At 40.7% G+C, this 18,094-nt stretch overlaps 1 protein-coding gene across 5 annotated transcripts in view; it reads left to right on the top strand.

The window, feature by feature from the left end:
• The window catches only part of KATNAL2 (katanin catalytic subunit A1 like 2), a 30,914-nt gene extending 12,976 nt beyond the window's left edge, over positions 1-17,938 (top strand). For 3 of the 5 annotated variants that reach the window (XM_086770025.1, XM_086770024.1, XM_086770028.1), the window contains exons 8-16: positions 193-270; positions 2,095-2,193; positions 2,604-2,667; positions 4,011-4,129; positions 6,303-6,394; positions 8,286-8,396; positions 15,063-15,225; positions 16,200-16,302; positions 16,638-17,938. In XM_086770025.1, the coding sequence (XP_086626151.1) occupies positions 193-270; positions 2,095-2,193; positions 2,604-2,667; positions 4,011-4,129; positions 6,303-6,394; positions 8,286-8,396; positions 15,063-15,225; positions 16,200-16,302; positions 16,638-16,777 (969 nt within the window). In that variant the 3' untranslated portion in view covers positions 16,778-17,938. The remainder of the gene's footprint in view (positions 1-192; positions 271-2,094; positions 2,194-2,603; positions 2,668-4,010; positions 4,130-6,302; positions 6,395-8,285; positions 8,397-15,062; positions 15,226-16,199; positions 16,303-16,637) is intronic. The other 2 variants (XM_086770026.1, XM_086770027.1) reach the window with 2 other exon arrangements.
• The last annotated feature ends 156 nt before the right edge of the window (positions 17,939-18,094 follow it).

Below are 18,094 nucleotides of genomic sequence, written 5' to 3'. Positions count from 1 at the left end.
GATTAGATTCTGTCAGATGAAAAGATGAGTTATTGCAAATATGATTTACTTCAAAATCTTCATCATGATCCATATTTTTGCAATTTTAAAAGTTGATATTATTATGATGTATCAGATTTTTGAAACTATTTCATAGTTCATCTGTTTAAAAATAATTTAAGTCTGACAAGAACTTATGTTTGTCTTTTTTAGGAACGATTATTGAAACCCCTTAGTGCTTTCATTGGCACAACTGGTGAGATGAGAGAACTTGCAACTGTTGTAAGCAAAGTAAGATCAAATCTCCTTTTTGTTGTTTAGAGATCTTTGTTATCTTTGCCATCTGAGAATGCTGTTTCTTTTTACTGTCATTGATAGTGCTTATTCTTGAACGTGCAAGCTATTTTTCTTATCATGGAACTCCCAACAAGTCATTATTTTTATGTGTAACGATGTTTCTTTCTGATACACAATGGGAGGAAGTAATCAAGACCATTCTTTTATAATGGGGAACGTGTAATCTAATAATGCTGTACCCATGAGACTGTCATAGCTTTTCCCTTTGTTCTTGCTGCTACAGAAAATGTGGAATACTTCACTGAAAAGAGGGATTTAAATATATTAGCTAGTATCAACTATTATCTAATGTATTACCTAACTATGATCGAATGGTGGGAAAAACCTTGATTCAGCTCTGTGGGTGCAGTTTTCATTCAAGGCATTGGGCTGTATTGAGTGTGGATGGTGTGCCAGCATCACAGCGGTATCCTAATTTTGAGTGTATCTACTAATTGCTATTACTGTAGGCTCCGCAAGCAGTGCCCTGCCCTCATCCCTGCACAGGAGCTGCATAGGCAGCATCAGTAATACACTGTATCCCAGGGCAAACTGGGGATTCTTCCAGGATGGGCACTTTGGCACCTGGAGGGAATCTCACTGTTGTTAGCACCGTTTCATTTCATTTGTGGGTCAAGGTGCAGGCTAGCAAACGGCCCCTGGGCTACTGGAGATCGGTGGCTACAAAGCAGGTCCATGCTTTGCGTGGATCAGCTCCCAAACTCCAGGACGCACTTGTCCAAAAGGCTTCATATCACAATATTTTAGAATATTGTGACCCTTTCTGGATACAAGCGTCAGAAATGGTATCAACTGTTGCCCTCACACAGTTAAAATCATCTGGTTTAAAAAGCCTGGAAGACTTTTGCTGACTGATTTTTACAGCTGTATATGGCCCAAATTCTCGATCTGCAAGTTTTGGATTTCCACTTTAGTAGAACTGAAGTCTAAGAGTTTCCAGCCTTAAAGTAAGAAAATTCTCATTCATTTAAATTCCCGTCTGGTTTTTAATTTATGATAAACCTTTAAGATAGTGTTGTTCTTGCTGCTACTTTAGCAAAAAGCAATAGGGTTGCTTTAGCCTTCGTTATGGTGTGTTTTTTAAATTGTGCTGGTATGTTCCTAGTTGCTATGGTAATCAACACAGTGTAAATCAATGAAAATAAATAGCATGTGGTATCTATTTCACAACACAATCTAATTTAATTTGGAGACAGTTATGGAAGTCTCTACTTAGTATCATAAATCTGATTCATCTTAATTTGCTGTTAATAGAAAGGGAAAGCGTAATCTACTCTATATAAATAATTTTTCTAATTGTATTAAATCAAATTTTCCCCTCGGATATAAACACATATTTTTTTCTTCAATCTCTGGGGACTGCCTGTTTTTACTGGAAAGCAGAATTTAACCCAAGTATTTTTACTGAGGATATGATATTTTCTGCAGAACAATTAGTCGCTGTAATGCAAAGCCACAAAATATTACTAAGGCAAATGATAAGATTCATAGAAGATTTGGAAAGTTTGATAAATTAAATGAAATTAATTTAGTGAGTGCTTCAGGGCATAGACTAATTACCGACCATCTTTTGATAGATATTTAGGGGAAAATTTTCCTCCTGTTATAGAGCTTCTCACATCTCTTCTTGCAGCATATAATACAGTTTGTATCACCTAAGAGCACTCTTATTTTATAACTGAGTCGATTCTTTTACTTTGCCAGAGGTCATTGTCCTAGTGCAGAAGTTTTAGTAACAGGACACAATGTATGTTGCAGGACATATATCTCCATAATCCAAATGTGAAGTGGGATGATATTATTGGACTGGATGCAGCTAAAAGGCTAGTGAAGGAAGCAGTTGTTTATCCCATAAGGGTAAGGTGTTAAACAATTTTGAGAAAACCAGTGTTGGGCTCGTTAGCATTTTCCTTGTCATTACAGTGGTGGTTTAGAGTTCTCACTATTTCTGTGCTTTTGTAAGCAGTTCATGTTAGAACTATTCCTGTTTCTGTTTCATCTGACAGTGGCACACGCATTCTCCTACGGGAAAATGGCCAATTGCATTTGAAGAATTCACTTAAAACAGATTTCAAGTTGTAAATACAGTATTTTTCTCAGTACTCAGATCATCTATATATGTTGTTTTGGACAGTTTTTACCCCACTTTTCAAATTTCTCAGATTTCCTGAATGCATTAGGAGTAGTGGGGTTAGGGCTTAGAACCCTTCACATTTTGTCATAGATGATACATTTTTAATCCCTAAATTGCTTTTCTGTTTCCACAGTACCCCCAGCTCTTTACAGGTATTCTGTCTCCTTGGAAAGGATTATTGCTTTATGGACCACCAGGTATGGAGAGCTTTATACCATATACATTTGTTTATCACTGCTTCGGGTTTGTACCATGGATAAATAATTGATGCTAATTAGATCAAATCTGTTGATAAAGAACTTGTTCTGTAAAGTGAAATAAAAGGATACAATAGTGGATGGTTATGTCTGTCTGTGTGTCACACTCAAACCTGTCCACTTGCCTTTCTCACAACCCTTGACTATTTCTACACTTGAATCTTCCAAAAACCAGTGCTTACAGTAACCATTCAGAGAACTCATATCTCTCTTTTCACTCAGCTTGTGCTGTATTAATCAAGTTTGGCTTGACTTGATCTTACAAAATGTGAATAAATCTGGCATGGACTCACTTTCTGAAGGAAAACGTCCTTTCTTTCTTCTGCATTAGGGTGTTGTTTTGGAAATGGGGTGCAAGCTTTGCTCCACTTTGACTCAAGCATTACCACCATGAGTGTGACTGGGAGGGGACAGAGGGCACAAGTACCACCCAAGTCAGGTTGCAAAAGCTATCACTGCAGTGAACTCCATTTGTTCCTGTGAATGTTTACATGCACTTGCCACAGCAGGCATCTGACGATTTCAGCACATGGTACTTCAGAATTTGGGGAGTGCATTTGCAGTGCTGTATTACCTGAGTTTCTCCAGAAAATACTGGAAGGGCCACAAAATGATGAGAGGGCTGGAGCAGCTCTGCTGTGAGGCCAGGCTGAGAGAGCTGGGGCTGTTCAGCCTGGAGAAGAGGAGGCTCCGGGGAGACCTTATAGTGGCCTTCCAGTGCCCAAAGGGGGCTGCAGGAAAGGTGGGGAGAGGCTGTTCAGCAGGGCCTGTTGTGACAGGACGAGGAGTGATGGTTTCAAAATAGAGGAAGGTAGATTTAGATTGGATAGTAGGAAAAATTTCAGTACCTAAAGGGGGCTTAGAAGAAAGATGGGGAGAAACTTTTTAAGAGGGCCTGTAGAGACAGAACAACGGGTAATGGTCTTAAACTAAAAAAGGGTGGATTTAGAATAGATATAAGCAAGAAATTTTTTACACTGAGGGCGGTGGAACACTGGCCCAGGTTGCCCAGAGAGGTGGTGGGTGCCCCATCCCTGGAAACATTCCAGGCCAGGTTGGCCGGGGCTCTGAGCAACCTGATCTGGTTGGAGATGTCCCTGCTCCTGGCAGGGGGGTTGGGCTGGATGGGCTTTGAAGGTCCCTTCCAACCCAAACCATTCTGTGATTTTATGACTTTCTCTTTTGGTGTTTTTATCTGACTTGTAGTAGGATGAGGGGAATTATTCAAACTTTTGCATTGTATTTCTTTAGAGAGTGAGTTTCTTCAACGCTGTTGTTTGTAGGCACTGGGAAAACATTGCTTGCTAAGGCTGTTGCCACAGAATGCAATACAACTTTTTTCAACATATCAGCATCCACCATTGTCAGCAAATGGAGGGGTGATTCAGAAAAACTTGTTCGGGTAAGAATTATTATCTCATTATACTTTAACAAACATCAGGTTCCCACTTAAAGAACTGGAGTTTAATACAGAACTGGAAAATTAGTATTCCTCTCACTTTCCAGTGAGATACTTATAATTTTTCCTGTTTTGGACAAAACACATAACTGTTAGTATCTAGTTCTTAAAATGGGAATAACATCACTTCTGCAGAAGTCTCATAATGGATTCTTGCTGTGGAATTTAAATTCTGTAATGTAAGATTGAAGTAGATGTCCTAAAGTCAGTGAAGGTTTTTGACTCGGTGAGTAGAGATGGGCAAGCAGAGTCCCTGACTAAAGCGGTGTTTGCTTAGTGACCCCTTCAAAGCATTTCACATCATTTCTGCAAGGCTTGGCTGCTAAGCTCCCTGCAAAATGTCACTTAGATTCCCAAATTCCTTACTATTCCTACTCTTGAGAGCACAGAATTGGCAAAGAATTCCCTTGTCACAAAGATCTTGCAGTCAAACACAGATGTAATGTTCATTTAAGGAAGGTCATTTAATGTAAATGGGTAAATGTATTTTTGCATCTAGACTAGCAACTACCGTGCATGGCTCAGCTGTGGTACAAAAAAAATCTGGGATTCAAGTGTAGGATCCTTGCTCTAAGATGTTCATCCTAATCTGTCTGTAATGTCCACCATTTCAGTGTAAGAAATCCACAAGCTCTTATCTTTCCTTTACGCTTATGTCTTAGGCTACACTTCAAATAGGTACAGCACTCCTGAAAATAAATAATCATAACAGATTACGCTCAGCAAATGGCATTACAAGAATTGTTAATCTCTCTTGAAATTTAGACAATGTCTGCAACATAATTATTCTTTGTGTGTCCTTCGACCTTTAAAATGGCACGTTTTCATTCTGACATTCACCTCCTCTATTGATCCTCTTGACATCTGTCTCAGTAGCTTCCTAGAAGTTTCCCTTCTGGCAGGAGTAGGGATGGGACAGTCTGGTTTTTGACAGCACTATCCAAAAGGGTTTTTGTGAACATGCTGCAGCACTTGGAATTACATTGAATTTGTGGCATTTCACCCTTAGTCGAGTTTTTGGCAGAATCCAGAAATGAAATAAGACTGTGGATTGGGACAACTCTAAGAAAAGTATTGTGTGAATTTGTGTACTAAAATGACATGAGGCTGGTACAGGAGTTTTCTGAAGTTGTGTGAAGTATATGTGGATTTTGTGGTCATTTGGAGAAATGTTCACTCATCCCTGTTTTCCTCAGTTCTCAGCCGTATTGGTGTGATTTTTATATTTCAGATTTGTAGCAAAATTGTAGACTGCTCATAGACTACTTGTGACTCTGGCAAATAATTTAAACCCTGTGCTTTATATCCAAAGTGTAGAAAATTTTATATATATATATATATATATATGTATATAAATTTGGGTTTTTAAGTGTTCAGATTTAGAAGTGCTGGATTTATATGTATTGTTAGTGATATTTATTTAAAAACTCAAAGAACAAAGAACACATCACTGAAGGAGAACCAACAATATGTTCTTACTGCTAATATAAACCTCCCCATGTTTACAGAAAAAATAGGTGGAACTTCTTTCTCCAAAGGGCAGACACAGACTTTTTGTGTGTGTGTGTGTGTGTCAGCTTAATATTCCATTTTTTAATCTTGATTGTTCAAGCAGTTCATATTTGTTTTCACCAGGAAAAACAAAAGAACTGCTTGATTCTTATTAAGAGAATCAGTTCATTTCCTTTCATTATGGTTCAGCTGACTTTTAATTTTTTTTTCAAATCCTTATTTAAAAAAACTACAAATGGAGGAACAACATAAGACGGATGTTTAATCTCTGATAACAATTTAGGAGTTCCCAGAATCCTCTGATGGATCATTTTCTTCTATCCCATTACTCTCAGGGTACTCTGATAGGATTTAGCCAGAAAGATTTACATTTAAAGACAGGATTACAAGCCTGTGTTCTTTATATCTCCTTTACAAACCTTTCAGAATTTGAGAGGATTCAGGGACCCTCAGCCTCCCCAGAGCTTTTTCCCAGCCGATATTCCCTTTTTGTCCTACAAGTTTGGAATGTGGGTGTTGTTGTTTATCTTCTGTGCCAGTGGCCCTTAATGCTTTTTTGGGTTTATTTATCTTTTCTTTCACATTTACTCTTCTCTCTAAACAGGTGTTGTTTGAGCTTGCCCGGTACCATGCTCCTTCCACAATTTTCTTGGATGAGCTGGAGTCAGTTATGAGTCAAAGAGGCACTGCGGCTGGGTAACTGATGAGAGCACTTCCTATGGCTTTAGGAGAATATTTGTCACCCTTTTACTGCATCTTTTCAGTAATGTGTGTGTTCAGGTGCTGACCAATCATATGGTCTACCTGTCAGAAACAAATCTTAGCTACACTAAAAGCCTGAAGCTACTCTGTAAACTTCAACAGCAGCCTGATGGGGCCCCTGAAAGACTTGTCTTATAGATTTTATTGACATTATAATTACTTTGAGTGATAATGATAATTTTAGTGACCTTTTATTAAGTAATTTTTTGCTTTGTTCTGTTGTCAACTTTAGGAGCCTCGCAGTGTGTTATTGTCAGAATGCCTGTCAGCTCTGAAAGTACTGCTTCTTGGAAGCATCACATACGCTGTGGGGATTTAAAGAGCGAGATGTAGCAGTTATTTCATTCGCAGTAGTTGAGATTGGTAGAGAAACAAGCATGAAACACAAGTTGTGTGAAGATTAGCGAGGGACTATGGGTCCAGCAGGACTGTGAGAAGGAGAGAGGTGCAAGAGTGTATAACCAGTGGTTGCTGTACTTTAAAATGAGGGGTTTGAGGTGGAAATAAAGGCAATGAGGGGGGAACAACAGATTATTTGTTAGAGGCAAGTAAGAAACAGTTGATTTTGTGGTACTTTGGACAAGTTTAGGGTAAGAGAGAGTGTACATGGTGGCATGGTATTTTCATTAATGGGACATATTTTGATGGCATTGTCAGGACTTCAAGATGCAGGAATGGGAGTCTGTTGTTATTGTCATCTAATGTAGACAGTTTATAGTTAAAAACAGACTGAAGAGGTTAGGGATGAGGAAGAAGCAGGAGAAATATAAAAATATTATTATAACCATTAGAAGCCCATTATAGTGGATTTTATGTATTGTAAATTATGTGCTCACAAAGGTGTATAAATAGAACATGCCATATTGTAAAGATAAAACCTGTAATAGGTGTGGGTTAATAGTTGTAAATTATGGGCCAAATTTTGCCTTCATATATATTTTTAAAAGCTCTTATTAACATCACTGGATTATATACTTTAGTAAGGATTTTAATCTATGATTATGTAGTTTTTAACATATTTTTTTATATATCCTTATTAAATATTGACATAGCACCAGTGTGGGGATGCCTTTGCAGAAATATGCCATTAAACCTGAATTGTAGCTCTTACTGTCTAAGGCCCTGATGTTTTCTCTGGTTTTGATCCAGGAGTTTCCAGGAACTCCACATCTGGGACCACGAGTTCAAACTGGTTTCTTGCAAAATTGTTTACCCAGATCAGGGTCAGAATTCTTAGCACTTTGCTTAAGTTTCCCTTCTCTTTTTGAGGAAGGATCCTTCCTGGGTGGTCTCCACCCCATTTTTTAATACGTTTCAATCCAGCATATCTCTCTGTTTGCTTTTGATAGAACATTTTGCAAAATGTTGAATTCAGTAGTAGGTGTATCTTCTTGTGGACACTTAACATTCACTCACACAAAAATGCCAGTAGGTGCCCTGAATAGATAGATGTGTTAGTTAATTTAATGGCAACTGTCACATTATAAAAATTCTCTTATATAGACCAATCAATCAAAGCTTTAGCTGTTTTCCAGTAAACATTAACGTTGCGTGGAGATTAATATGAAGAAAAAAATAAAGCTAAATATTTTCTTTGGATTCAGTAATAGTGAATTCTCCTCACTTTAATGCATTGAAAAGAGTCCATTTAAGTAATCATTAGAAAGCTTGATTTTAGTGCTTAAATGTTAGCTAATGGAGCTTAATCATGCTTTGAACTGGGGCAGAACTGTGACAAGGGCTCAGTTGCTGTGAATGACACTGTATAAATAAAGATGATTACTTTAATGCACTGAGCAAATAATATTTCTCTGAATCTTGGTAGTGGTGAACATGAAGGAAGTCGGCGGATGAAAACAGAATTACTGGTGCAGATGGATGGTTTGGCCCGATCTGATGATCTTGTATTTGTTTTAGCAGCTTCCAATCTGCCATGGTAAGAGATCCGGAGAGTACATTTTGAATACATTTGCATGAGCTTCTAAGCACAGATAAAGATTTTATTTAGACTTTTGCAGAAAAAGCCTTGATATTTGGTTAAAGCATTTAAAGATTAATTTGGAGCTTTTACTTTTAAACTCTACAATTCTTGCTATTTGTGCCACATGAGAATAATCCATAATAAAGTCAACATATGCTGGTGCTACCAGCTGCTAATATTTAAAATGGAGTATTTGACTTTATAGGCAAGTTATTTACTATGTTTAAGCTAAGAAGGGTTTCAGCCTGGAACTGTAAGGTGCTTAAAACATCCAGGGCTTAAGAGGATACGCCATAAATAGGAATGCTGGATTTTATTGGTATCAAATGAGACTTTTAAAAGTTGAGGGACAAAATTCTTCCATTTCCTTAACAACTTAGAACAGAAGAATAAACAGTTTAAGACTGGAACCAGTACATGGGGAAAACGATGGCTGTTGGTTAAGCAGAGCTGTTTTCAACAGTCTGATTTGTAGCTCACTGATCGTTTTCCAGAGCAGGAGCCAACACCTCTACAGGGAACTGAAGCACATTGATGATGGGCTTGTTTTCTGAAGTTAGTTTTCATGGGTCTGGAACTAGTCTGTGGATTTCTGCCTGCCCCGAGATTTCCCCTGTCCGTGAGCTACCGATCCATGAAACCTTCAGTGGAAGAACATCTTTTCCTGCTGAGAAATCTGTGCGTTGAAAGCAGAGGTGGGAACCTCAGCAAAATAAACCGTGGAAATTATCTGTTTGGTGAGGGACAGTCTTGGAGGCAGATATGTCAAAAAAAAGATGAGTTAGGCACAGAAAGCGTTTTTTTCCATGCTTCCTCATCTCCTTGAAATGTCCATGAAGCACAGAAGTACAAGGTGTCTGCTGGAGGCGGACTGAATGACTCATGTTTCATAATTTCCTGATCATTGTAGCACTGAGGTCTTTCTTAATAGCCATGTCCCTCAATAGCTGCAGTGGCTCAGCAGCATTTGAAGTGGCGCTACTTCAAAATTGACAGAAAGGTGCGTTGTTCATTGATGTGACACTCACCCAGCTCTGCAGTGTGACAGCCACAGAGCAGGGCATCCAAAACTGTCTGGGAGCAAGAGAGGGCTCTGCACTCACAAAACCACAGGCTGCATTCCTGGATTGTTTTTTACTCTGAGAGGAACTCGAAGTATTTCTCTCTTCTGAATGTAAGAAAGCCTGAGGGAAGGGGTCTTCTAAGTTAGACATAGAGGCACAGTTGCTGCTTAAAAACAGGCTGTGTGTTACCTTTCAGTATCGCTCATTAAAATTAGGTGAATTAAAATAAATACTTAAGAACTCACTTGAGAATTGCAGAGTTGCTCTTCTCTGATGTAAGACAGAAACATCTCTGGAGTTTCTGTCCATCCATGGGAAGAGATCCAGTCCACCTACAAGCCTGTCTTTCCCTCTACATTTTACTTCCTAATGCAGAACCTCGTGTTTCCCATACAGTCAAGGAAGGACGCTTCTGAGAGCCACCATGCAGGCATCTTACCTGCCTAAATTCGAGTGGCAAAGTGGCAACATACTCATATTCCCTCTATGGCCTGCCCAGGGCTTTCAGGCTCTGTTAACTAGGAGAACAGCTGTGTGGGCACCTAAACGTGTAGAAATCAGATGTACAAGTTAAGTGGGTTCCTACCCTGGCCCAAGAGTGTGAGTACAAAGCCATCGCTGGCTTTTATAGCCATAATATGTGTGTTGGTTTGGGGGATTTATGCCTTGGACAAGCTCATGAATTTAAATCAGTACAAAATCCACCCCATTTTGTGTTACAGTATCTACATGAAAGAAACTGAGCAGAATTTGATTTAATTATATTCCAGTTCTGTAAGAAAACACTGAAAAATAAATAGCTACTATGTGAACAGTTAAGTATGAAAGATAATTAATGCCTTAATAACCCTTTAATGGTTTGTTAGCAATACAGTATAAGTGTTTATGTTACTGTAGCATCATTACCCTTTTAGAAAGAGAAACTCTAAGCAGTGTATTGCACCTTTCCATGGTCTCTTAAATTATCCTGTGAGTAGCTAAGCTTCACATGTAATGCTGCAGCATGGCAGTATTAAAAAGGATCAGATGTCTTTAGAGCATCCATGTCTTTCTACTCTTGCACAGTGGTTTGAAAGGAAAAAAATGGGTATTTGAAACCCACTGAGGAAGATGTCAGAGAGGGCAGCTGGCCTGAAGGTCACTGTGTGGCTGGTGCTGGCTCTAGGAATCTTGGAGATGTGTTAATAAAAGCGTGAGGCTGACCTCTCTCTGCTTCTGCGGAGATTCCTCCATGTGTCTTGCTACCATGTCTTTGCCTTCTGGAACTGATAAATTCTTTCTGGATAGTCATGCAAAAATTACAGAACACAGTTTTGAGTGTTTTATACATTTGATTTTGGATCACTTTGCAATTCTGAAGTGCTGATTTCTGTGAAATTGTCTTTGAAACATCAAAAATGACCCAACTTTTTTTTAAGGTAGATCCAAAATGTCAAGATTTCTATTTTGGGGAAATTGCTCCCACAGAAAGCTGGCAATCTCTGTCGGTACAAGGCGGCAACTGGGACACTGTGAGAAGCCAGCTCTTGCGTTTGAAAGTTTTATACCTGAGAGCCTAACATTTCCTTTTAGACTTTCTCAACATTGCTTATGGGCAGGTTGGATTTTGCCCTCTCTCAAGCAGACTCAACCTATGAGTCCAATGACTACTTTGTCTGGCAGAAATGTGCCTACCACAGAGAACACGCTTTAAGGTGTGGCTGAGTGTACGCTTAGAAAGGTGTTTTAGGAGGATGAAAGCCATGAGCCTCTTACATCGTCACTGAAGCTCACAGGCTCGTGGAATTTGGGATTGTTGGCTTCCAGAGACTTCAGTGGGGTTTGAACTGCTTTTAAGATCTCAACTATATGTGTACAGATTATGTGTACTAACCAACATGCAGTCCTACTGTAAGACCCTAGACTTCAGCTGCATAGGGATATTTCATAACAAATTTTCTAAATACCTGGTACTACAGTCCGAGGTTGCGGCTTCACAGCAGAGCCCAGCATTCTTGCAAACATTTGGTGTTAAGCTGGATTTCAAGAGATTTGTTTAACTTGGATATTTATTGATCATGGAAAAAAAATTAGTACCAAGCTGCTTTTAGATGAATGAAAAGAAGCCTAAACAAAGCTCTTTATGCTGTCCTAAGCTGCACTGCACCTATTGATCTTCCTCTTCAGCCAGTGCTTGCTGCCCAGCCTGGCTTCCTGCTACTCATCAGCAAGGCACTTTCTATTGACAAATTACTTGTTGAAATTATTCAGCATAATTAAATAAAATAAAGGCCTTGTTAGTGAAAAAATAAAGTGATCCTTAACCACGAGGTGAATGTTTCCTAATGTATGAATGCATTTAATTCAACTTCCATTGCAATGCTGCTTTCTCCTCCATCTCCACCCTCAGGGTGGGTGAAGATGTGGTGCAGGCTGACAGACTCTTCCCTTCTGTCCAAGCCGAGTCCTGTCAGAGCTGTGAGTGCATGTCCAAGATAGATTCAAGGAGAGGGGGGCTGTGAAGCCAGATCAGATCTGGGATTACCCAGTAGTGAGCCCTTTCTTTCAGTCGCAGCAAGGAGAGCAAGGAAGGAGAGCGAAGCACAGTGTGGGGAAGGCCTGAGAGGAGCAGGAGAAGACAGGGAGTGAGAACAAGCCCTCAGCTTGTGGGGTCTCGACCCAGGCTGTCTGCATGGGAGGACAGGAGGTGGGAAGGATGAGAAGCTCGCTCATTCCTGGTGCCTTTTCTTCCAGAGCACTGCGGTGATGATTGCACTAGGTAGAGATAAATTATGGACCAGTCAGCCCTTGTTGCTGTTTCTGGAGTTGTTGAGGTTTCTTAGTTTCTGCCTAAAACACATTTGTTACCCTTCCTCCTTCTGGAAATGAAAATAGGTCTTGTTTATCGTAATGAGATTTGGGAGTGATAATATGGCATGATGCCTTGTGGTGTCACCCTGGGGGAGCTCTGAAAAGTCATAGTCTTTAATATGACCTGCACAGTCTAGTGTCTCATCTCACGAGCATTTCTTAATAGATTTATTGGCTATTGATTCAGAGAATATTTTGGTTGGCTCAGTGCTTACTGTTCTGTTCTGGTTAATGTCACTTAACCTTGCATTTGATCACTAACAAAACAATTCAGCAAACAACATAAACGCTTAAGATAACAAAAATATTATGCCTTGTTTTCCTCTTTAGCCAACAAGCAGGGTCACTGTGACATTTGTGGATAAACAGAACAACTTCTGCGTGTTAGGGGACTTATTTACAGAACATGACTGGGGAGCTCATAAAACCGTGATGTTGGGGGACACCTCACGAGTGCTCTGAAGCAGGAAGAGTGATGGAAAACATCATCATTTAGAGGATTTGTAGGGTATTCACAGAGACTCTGGCTGTGGTTGTCCTTTGTCTGTAAGGCTGGTTTAGAGTACCTGTGCAGGCACCCCTAATAACTTTTGCCCTGTTTACGCAAAGGATGGTAATACGGGTAAATAACAGCTGAGGGGTTGGTCAGCCAGAGAGTAATTATTTCCAGTCAAACAAAGCAATTTTGAGGAGAAGTTGAGCTGAAAAATACATTTGGAAGGACAGCAAGGACTAGCATGGTCCTTTGTCCATTCTGAGTGGTACCCTGTGTGAAAGGCATTGCACTGAATGTTGGATGGCATCTTAAACAGCCTAAAAAAATCAAAAATAACATCAACATACCAGCAGCCATTGATTAGCAAACTCTGACATTTACTTCTGAGGCCTTGATGAGAAGTATTGATATGGATCTGAGTGAATTCCTGTTGTCCTCAAAGTTCCTATTGATCTAGTTTTTTAATCTGTGCTTTCACTGCCCTTGGGTCAGTGCCCGTGGAACAAGATCTCCCAAGCTGAGAGATCCCTGCTGGGGATCCTTTCTTCTGCTCCCACTGAGCTGAGAGCCAGGCATGCTGAGGTCTGTGGAAAACCCAGGCAGGCACCTAGATGGGGATTTGGGAGCCCGTTTTTTGTTTTCTTTATCGTGTGCTATGCCAGTAGAAAAACTTGCTATTAAAAAATAAGGACAAGTCACCAAAGGTGGCAGAAATAAGTTCTGTTGATATGCTACAGATCCATCTTGACCTGGCATTGGGCTCTCTGTAAATTGAAGAGGAGTTTCATACAAGAAACATTGCTTGAGTGTTGACTTTGCTGAGAAAAAAAATTTCACCCAGGGAATCAGGAAAGGCAGAGGCAGGTTTATTTAAGTGAGTCTACGGTCCCAGATTGCAGGCACAACCCTCCGACAGCTGGCTGCTTCTGCTCAGCCAACAAGGGTGGAAATGGCGCCTGAGGGCTCCTGTTTTTCTGTCCGCCCAGGAAACGCTAAAGTGAGTTTCTCCTGGGTGGGAGTTTCTCACCAGGTATGAGGACTGAATTATATTTTAAACTGAAATAACAAATCTGTGACTGAACGGAGCCTGTAGAGAAAGATTGGCACAGCGCTTGGAAGGATAATAGCCCTGAGCAGCTCCTGGAAGGCAGCGGAGACTTACAAGTAAATCTTTTGGAGCAGCTATTTCTTCTTGAAAATTGTGCGGATGACTGGGGTACCTGTAGACCCTTCCCATCGCACAAGTGACAAGGGGTGTACTGGAGCAGGAATTTGTATTCAGTTGTTTGGTTGTGTTACCGTTAGATGCAAACAACCAAAAAGCACTTGGGGGAAGAAATAGACTAAAATGAACTGTTGGGATGCGTGTCTGAGAGGAGCTGGCGTGCTGGGTGTACCAGGACTCCTGACACGTGACAGAATTGATGGCACTGGCAAGAAGGTCTGTTTCTAGATGGTGATGAAATGCATTGAGAAAGGAACAAAGAGAAACATTTGTTTTTCTCTGAAGTTTCTTTTGTGCATCACAAGCAAGTAAAAATGAAGAGTAGTCCCGATGTTTTGTATTTTACCTTTTCCTTTTATTTTTTTTTTAGGCAAAACACCTATATCAGTGTTGATGTTGACAGCATCATGGGTTTTAGGCTCACTGACACATTTATCCAGCTTGTCCATCTTTCACGTGATCGTTTTTATAAGGATATTTTCCTTTGTGGCTGTATTATTTGTAATTTGTATTGCAGGAGCCGTCTCTGATCAACATCTTGTTCTGCCATAAATATGGCCTTCACATCCAAGACCTCCAGTCTGTATTTTATACCTAAGCATCCCTTACAAAGTAGCAATTAATTAGTCCTGACAGTGCCCCAGACAGACAACTTGTAGTATCTCCTTAATAGCAAAGGGAGAAAGGGAGAGGTTATTGCTGATGAGACATGCTGCAGATGAGTACCAGAGCCAGGGAAGATAACTACAACTTCTGATTGTTATTGTTAAGCCTTATTGTCACAAGCAAGCATATCACTAACACACTGAACAGGAATACACTGGATAATTACTGTTCTTTGTTTATTTTTTTTTTTCCAAAATTAGCTTTACACATTTGCAGGTGGGGTTGAAAGATGTCAGTCCCTGCAGCAAGGAGCTTGCTGTCAGCCTCATGTCCCTGCAACAAGACGCACTGAGATGATTCCTCTCCTCCTTTGCTTGCAGGGAGTTAGATTCTGCCATGCTGCGGCGGTTGGAGAAGAGGATTTTGGTGGACCTCCCAAGTAAAGAGGCACGGCAGGTGATGATCCAGCAGTGGCTGCCCCCTCTGAGCAACAGTGGAGGAGTGGAGCTGAGAACCGATCTGGATTACAGCTTGCTGGGCCAGGTGAGACAGCACTGCAGCACGGACAACACCCACTCATTGCTTGGGGTCTTCATGGCTGGGAAGCGTAAGCAAGAGTGACATGTCTTTCACAACGATGGCGTTATGTTGTGGCAGAAGAGGTCCAGAGGGTTGGGACAGCACCCCTGTACACAGTGATTGCAACGTACGGAGCTGGGGGAAGGATCTCGGCTCAGTTTGAGGCTCCAGCTAAAGGGAGAGCAGCGAGACACGGGGCTAAGCATTTCACAGGCATGTAGCTGGCTGTCGAAATCACTAGTTTCACACAGCTCTGCTTGCAAAATGGTGTGTTCTCATCCTCTCTGTTGGGCCAGTTTTTCAGCCTTAAATACAGGGAGACTGCTAGCAACAGTACATTTTATCACTCCTCTCACCAGGCTGGGAGCACTTCCAATTCATCGGGGTAATGAACAGTTAATTGTGCAGGGAAGGTTTGTCACAGCTCCACTGCTGCAGGAGAAAAGAGCTTTTATAGACAGTCGAGAGATTCACTAGATACGCAGGCTTTCTTCGTTTAGCCCTTTGTCACACCCTAAATTATTTGAAAATATCTTAACAGCTTACCCAGTTGGTGCTTTCTATATCTGTTCACAGAGACAATAATGCTCAGTTTTTGTTTCATAAATGTTAATGAGGAAATAGTTACTTCATTAACAGAAAAGCCGGGAACAGACACAGAAAGGTGGTATTATTTGACCGATAGAATATTGCCCTTTAGAAAGAAAATGCCGAGTATTTTCCTTCCTCCTGCAAGGTACTGTGGGCATTCAAAACAAAAACAGGCAACAGAATGTTGAGGAGAGGGGTACACATAAATATATATATGTGTGTGTGTGTGTATATATATACACATACAAATATATTTCAGACATATAAAATATATATGCTTGTAAATGCCATTCCTGTCTGATTTGTAAGCCTCCAAGCTGTAACACACCGTTCCGATCCTGTCACAGGAAACAGACGGCTACTCTGGCTCAGACATAAAACTCGTGTGCAAGGAAGCAGCCATGAGACCAGTGAGGAAAATTTTCGATGCTCTCGAAAATCATCAGCCAGGTACGACAGCTCTGAGCAGAGAATCCGATTTGGGAAATGCTGATCTACTGCTGTAATTCTAGAAATTGTGTTAACCCCAGCAGGTGGAGCTCTGTTATCTGCTTAGAAAAGTTTTAAACTACATTTCTGAAATATCTACTGAAGCTAACATTTCTGAAAATCAGGCCTTTTTTTAAAGCTGTCAGTTTCTGTGCTCCGTGCACAAATAACAATTTTTCTTTATCTCACTAGGTTTATTCTTTTGTTTTTGTATATTAAGTGTTAGATTAGCCAGGGACATACAAGAATGTCTTTTGGTAAAAATAACAGCATTTAATCAATTCTCTTCTCCTTAGGTAACAGTAACTTACCCGTGATCCGATTAGACACGATCACAACAGCAGATTTCCTGGATGTGATCGCCCACACCAAGCCTTCAGCAAAGAACCTAAGCTGGAAGTACACCGCTTGGCAGAGAGAATTTGAGTCAGTTTGAAAAGGAAAACCCCAAGAGACTGAAAACTTCCAAGACTTTCGCTGTCCAAAATAGCATTGCCTTGCCTGCAAAGGAATGGTGATGGGGAAGAAAGTGCTGTTGTTTCCAGGCAAAAGAATGCAATGACAAATGTCAGGGGGAAATCTTCACTTTCAAAATTTAATGGGGTGGGGGTTGGTTATTTTTTTTTTTTTTTTTAGCCATTTTCAATGACCATTCAAACAACATTCTTTGTGGAAATAATGCAATGGCAGTTGCTATATAATGAAGACTCCAGTCTTAATTTTCTGTATAAAGACTTAAAAGATTGCTTGCTTCTCAGTCGTTATTCATGAGTTGTTTATGGGTTTGGAGTAGAACTGGAGCAGAAAGCTTGTTCAGAAGTTAGATGATGCAACCCTCCCTCCCCGAGACTCACTAGAGCGTCACCATCAGTGTAGCTTTACCAGCAGAGACCTGCACACTTTTTAATGAAACACAAGTGGCTGCTTTTAATGACGTTCAGGTGCTTAGCAGCGCTTTGGTTAGCTGGTCGTCATTTTCAGTTGAGATCAAAGCCTTGATGTGCCAAGTGTGTTATTTTCCAGTTGGTTTGGGTTATTTCCAAGGTGGAAAAGGCAAGGAGTTAGAGGAACTTAGGAGACATTGCACAAAATGTTGGACGGGGCTCTGAGAAACCTGATGTGGTTGGAGATGTCCCTGCTCCTTGCAGGGGGGTTGGACTGGATGGGCTTTAAAGGTCCCTTCTAACCCAAACCATTCTGTGATTTTATGAAAATCAGCAGCTTTAGGCTACTCTAACTAGAAACTGGTAGTTACCCACTCGTTTGCAGCCAGCCATAAAACGCAAACAGCGCATCTTTGCAGCACAATGGTAAATACAAGCCAAGCTGGAGCCCTTTCTGCTTACAAACATGGCCAGGTAAGCCATCAGGACTGCCACGTGTCCTGCAAGCTTTCATTAACAGAAATTCTAATCATTTTTTCAGGGTCTCATTGCTGCCCCTCTCTTATCCTCCCTCTTGCTTGGCAAGACAGTTATCCTCTTTGCAGTTCTCCCAGTGTTTCCCTCGCATGGGCTTTTCTTGTACCACAGTCTTGCACACTTCCCAGCATGCTCCAGGACCTCTGAAAGCACTGACATTCTCTTTTTTGTTCCAGCATAAGTCACATCGTCAGAAGTCTTTCTGGGCAGTGTCTTCACAGGATTTTGCTTAGAGATCTCTTGCCTCCTGAATCTGACTCTTGATGACGGGCCAAAGGTACCCTTTGGTACCCTTAGGTACTCCAAGCAGAAACCAGCACAGGTTCAGAATT

This window comes from Chlamydotis macqueenii, chromosome Z (assembly GCF_036417535.1).
Source record: "Chlamydotis macqueenii isolate bChlMac1 chromosome Z, bChlMac1.mat, whole genome shotgun sequence".
Classification (NCBI taxonomy): domain Eukaryota; kingdom Metazoa; phylum Chordata; class Aves; order Otidiformes; family Otididae; genus Chlamydotis; species Chlamydotis macqueenii.
This window is presented reverse-complemented; position numbering and strand designations above follow the sequence as displayed.